Raw genomic sequence first — 4,147 nt, 5'->3', positions numbered from 1 at the left:
AGGATCAAAGAAGCCTGCAGACATGGTGGTAAGGGTGCGTTAGTGCAGCCTTACAGCCTCTTTCACACTGCAAGGAGAAAAAGCAATCTGCTTATTTCAACAGGCGAAGCCAAATCGGTTTGTCGATCACCTGCAGCACGTCTTCTTATTGCATTAAAATAATAATAATAATAATAAAAGCACCTATTATTTAGAAACTTTGGAGATCAGGCCCTAAGCACCAAAACAAGCATTTTAGATACTTTTATTTTTTGTGTGATAACGAGTTTTTCTTAGTTTATAAAGTGGATCCTTGTATCATAGAAATAAAAACCTAACAGGTGATCAAATTAAACACAAGAAATGAAAGTTTATTCAAAATTTCTCCTGCTGAACTGCAGGAAAGCAAATCCAACATCTAACAAATCATTTATATATAAAAAACCCACAAACATCAGATGAAGACGGTGACTCTGCTGAAAAAAGGTCAGACTTTCCCCTCTGATCGCACAGAAACATAACAAACCAACACAACGGAGTCCTGCCATTGTTGGTTGCTGTGGCAACGGTGGCCACAGCAGAACATGTGCTAAAAGGTCAGTGGACGACAGAGTTGAGCGGCTCGGCTCTGATGTTTCCCAGATCCAGCGTGGAGTCCGTCTCCTCGTCGATCTCTCCGATTACGGCACTGAAGCACAAACAAGACGCAAAGAACCGAGTTACCCAGGGAGAACCGCAGGGTCCAGAGCTCGGACCACTTCAGTACATATAGGTTAACCCAGTGTTAAACAGAAACACCCTTTATCCCCACATTTTTATTTTTAAGCACACCAGTCCCCCCCCATCACAACACAATACTGTCACTGCCATACTTCACGGTAGATGACGTTAGCAGCATTGGAAGCTAGCCCCCTTACTCTTCCAAATGTGATGATGATGATTATCACGCTCAAACACTCATTTATAGGATAGAAAAATTTATTGTCACAATTCTTAAAACAAAACAAAATCTGTTCAACTGTAATTAAACATCCTTAAAATTTTTTTTACAGAATGTCTGTTTCATTGGTTAAAAAATGTAAATCTTTGTATCCAAGTTCTTTAATTGCTTCTGGACTAATGGCTTCTTCATTCCTGCGTGGCTTTTCAGGACATTTTGCTACACGACTCTTTCATTGTAGATAATCAGGCTCCATTAACAGCTACAGATAGTTACAAAATATGTTTGGATACAATCTGTGTGTACTTTTATGTAATATATATGAAAAACTCTAAAGAGATGTAAAATTAACTGGACTGCATCAATAGTTTTTTAGCCATTATACAAATGTAATAAAGTTGAAGATGATTACACTGAGGGGTCATAACAGGGAGCAAATTTGATGAGATAAAAATTACAATATAATGTAAAATATTCTGTCTAAAATCAGCAGGAGTGAATTTATGATCATCTACTTCACATGACTGGGAGCTGATTAATAGAGAGCAGGAAACGCAGGACTCACACATTGTCTCCTCTGACGATGTAGAGCCCCAGCACCACCTGCTCCACCCCCTGAGTGGAGCTGAACACGCGCTCATGACTCTCATCCAGGATCAGGTTGATGGTCTGATCGAAGCCCTTCAAGGTGCCCTGAAAACAACAACCAAGCAAACGTCATTCTGAGCTGAAAAGGAAAACCAGAAAATCAGTTCTGGACTGAGAGGAATTTTTCTTTTAAGTTGAGGTTAAAACATTTAAATCCAAACGCCTCTAAAGGTTTATGCTAAAAAGAAGACAAAAAAACATTTCCAAAGTTTTTAAGCATTTTATCCACAAAGACACATTAAAACCACTTCTGAAGTTTATGAATCAATCCAACAAACTTCGTCTTAACTGCTAATAATCTGCAAATGCAGCTGAGGCGAAGCTGTGTTTGTATTTACTCACCACTATCATCCTGCCGTCTGACGTGACGATGGCCACGGTGCCTGGAGCCACAGCAATTAAAGAAACAACATCCAGCTAAACGGTTTCATTCAGTCACAACAGAGAAATATACAATATTAGCACAGACCAGAATCCAGCCGGTTAACTTTGATTCTACAGTATTTATTTCTACAGTTAAATGAATTTCAATGAAAATTCAAAGTGCGATCCAGACGGGACAAAGTTTTCTTAAGCTGAATGTTTCAAAGGATAAAGTAGCTCTGCTCCTCTGCCAGTCAGCTGGCTGAAAGAAGGCCTTTACACTTCTTTCCTCCTAAGTTCGATTAGGCTGTTTCTATTTCTATAGTCATGTGGTAAAAAAACTATAGAACTATATTTTCCAATTAGTGTTGCACTGATGCCATTTTTTGGCCCAGATACCGATACCATCTGTTTGAAACTGATGTGTATATATATGAGGAACTGCATACTACTACCATCATGGCTTTGTCAAGCTGCTGCCTACCTTTGTGAAGCAGGAAAAAGACTAAAACAAAGTGAATCCAGTAGAACTTTTTATTGCCTACCAGGAATGGGTGACAATAGTTGAATAAACTTTTGGTTCTCAAAGGCCAAAATAGTGCAACATTTGTGAAATTATAACATGAATAATACTAGTGCAACAATAAGAAAGTAAAGTTAGTCTCATTGGTCTGGAGCAGACCAACAGCAATAGTTAACAATAGTGAGTGTCAGGAGAGAGAAGGCTGCGTTTAAGTGACGTACGAACATCAAAATTGTATCAGTGCCCCATTTGTTGGAACTTGCTGATGCCTCCATTTGAGTGCTGGATCAGGGCCTCGCCAAATACTAGTGTCAGTGCAACACTATTGCAAAGGCAAAGCTATTTTTACAGGGTGCATGCATGAAAGCTTGACAAATAATAAATATAGTCTTAGTTAGGATTTGAAATTGTCAAATTTGGGGATTTTTTTTCTGGTCGCTATGAGTCAAAATCAAAGAAATTGAGAAAAGTTACAGATATGGTTATAACTACGTACTATTTAAATAAAGACATCCTGATCCTCTGTTTCAACTAATGTGTTTGTACGTTAGATCTTAAGGCAATAATATTAACTAAAGCCTGGAGCCAAGAATCATCTGAGCATTAAGAGACGTTCAGAAATGAGTGTTGTCTTTACAGAACACAAAATATTTTAGGTTCTTTAACTAAATGAGTTTGTCACAAAGACAAAATCTGGTTCTAGTTCTCAACAGAACAAAAAAAAAAAGTCTACATTATTTTAAAGACTCTCAGCAGCCTGATAAGATAATGTGTCTAATTATGGATTTTTTTCCTCCAAAAAAAACCTTGACAGAGAATCAACACATACAAAGGCTAGAAACCATCAATCTGAGTTACTGAAATAATCAACGTTTTGATTAAATTCTGACAAATTGAATATGACTTCATTAGAGGGTAAAAAAAATAAAAATTAAACAGACAAAATGTCTCCAAAATATTATGTAGCACTTTAGCATAAAGCTACTGTTTATGTTTTCCCTCTGGATGTCGATTTCACAATTAAGGATTTGTAAACGGACATTATTTTAATACACAAAGTGATATTTAGGTAAGCTTCCATTTAAATAACATATATATACAGATTTTTTTTATTTATTCATGGTTTAACAAACAGGAAACGAGTTCTGTATTTGTTTGTTGTAACACCGATTTTTAGATTTCTATTAAATCGAGTTAATCACATATCTAGGTTCTAGGTTAGCGTGTTAAACTAGCTGTAATGTCTCCACTTTGGTTTAACTGGGAGTTAGCTTATTAGGGGCTAAGCTAACTAGCACGTTTCCATTCATTTAAACGGACTTGGTTTAGCAAGTTAGCCAGCTAACAGCAGCAGGATACGGTTGATGTAGCTCTCCAAAGCGGTGGACATCTTTAGCCCGGAGCTCCTTGTTTCTCTTCCCACTAGATAAATTGGTAAAAGAAAGAAAAAAAATCCTTGTTTTTCAAATTCGTCGTTCAAACTCAGCCGCGAGAATCAACAGCAACAAACAGGTGAGAAGTCCAGATTAATCACTCACCGAGTCACCGAGCAGCTCAGGCAGGAGGGAGGATAGCCGAGAGGAGCCGAGAGGAGCACATACTTCCGGGGTTTGGACCACTTCTTCTTTTGCTGAATTTAATGGCGGCTGGCAACAAACTTTTAGTAGCATATATATATATATATATATATATAT

General features: G+C 37.5%; 1 protein-coding gene across 2 annotated transcripts; it reads right to left on the bottom strand.

Annotated features, from left to right (window-relative positions):
• Window positions 1-339: 339 nt before the first annotated feature.
• Window positions 340-4,027, bottom strand: lsm8 (LSM8 homolog, U6 small nuclear RNA associated). Of its 2 annotated transcripts, XM_015381590.1 has the most exons (5): window positions 3,992-4,027; window positions 3,813-3,875; window positions 1,910-1,950; window positions 1,485-1,612; window positions 340-667 (listed from the first exon to the last, which is right to left on the bottom strand). In XM_015381590.1, the coding sequence occupies exons 2-5, from the start codon at window positions 3,841-3,843 to the stop codon at window positions 577-579; spliced, it is 291 nt and encodes a 96-aa protein (XP_015237076.1). In that variant the 5' UTR covers window positions 3,844-3,875; window positions 3,992-4,027; the 3' UTR covers window positions 340-576. The 2 variants fall into 2 exon arrangements, with proteins under 2 accessions (XP_015237076.1, XP_015237075.1); XM_015381589.1 differs by lacking the exon at window positions 3,992-4,027 and having other exon boundaries at window positions 344-667; window positions 3,813-3,983.
• Between the last annotated feature and the right edge of the window lie 120 nt (window positions 4,028-4,147).

The sequence above is a fragment of the Cyprinodon variegatus genome, unplaced genomic scaffold (assembly GCF_000732505.1).
Source record: "Cyprinodon variegatus isolate N-32 unplaced genomic scaffold, C_variegatus-1.0 Scaffold237, whole genome shotgun sequence".
Classification (NCBI taxonomy): domain Eukaryota; kingdom Metazoa; phylum Chordata; class Actinopteri; order Cyprinodontiformes; family Cyprinodontidae; genus Cyprinodon; species Cyprinodon variegatus.
The sequence above is the reverse complement of the archived record's forward strand: the minus strand, read 5'-3'. Positions and strand labels throughout refer to the sequence as shown.

Excerpts from the sequence above, each read along its gene's own strand:
- lsm8 (XM_015381590.1), bottom strand. The coding sequence starts at position 3,843 with ATGTCCACCGCTTTGGAGAGCTACATCAACC. Across the intron at positions 1,951-3,812 it reads TTTGGAGAGCTACATCAACC|GCACCGTGGCCATCGTCACG; the intron begins GTATCCTGCTGC and ends CTGTGGCTCCAG. Across the intron at positions 1,613-1,909 it reads CAGACGGCAGGATGATAGTG|GGCACCTTGAAGGGCTTCGA; the intron begins GTGAGTAAATAC and ends TGTTGTTTTCAG.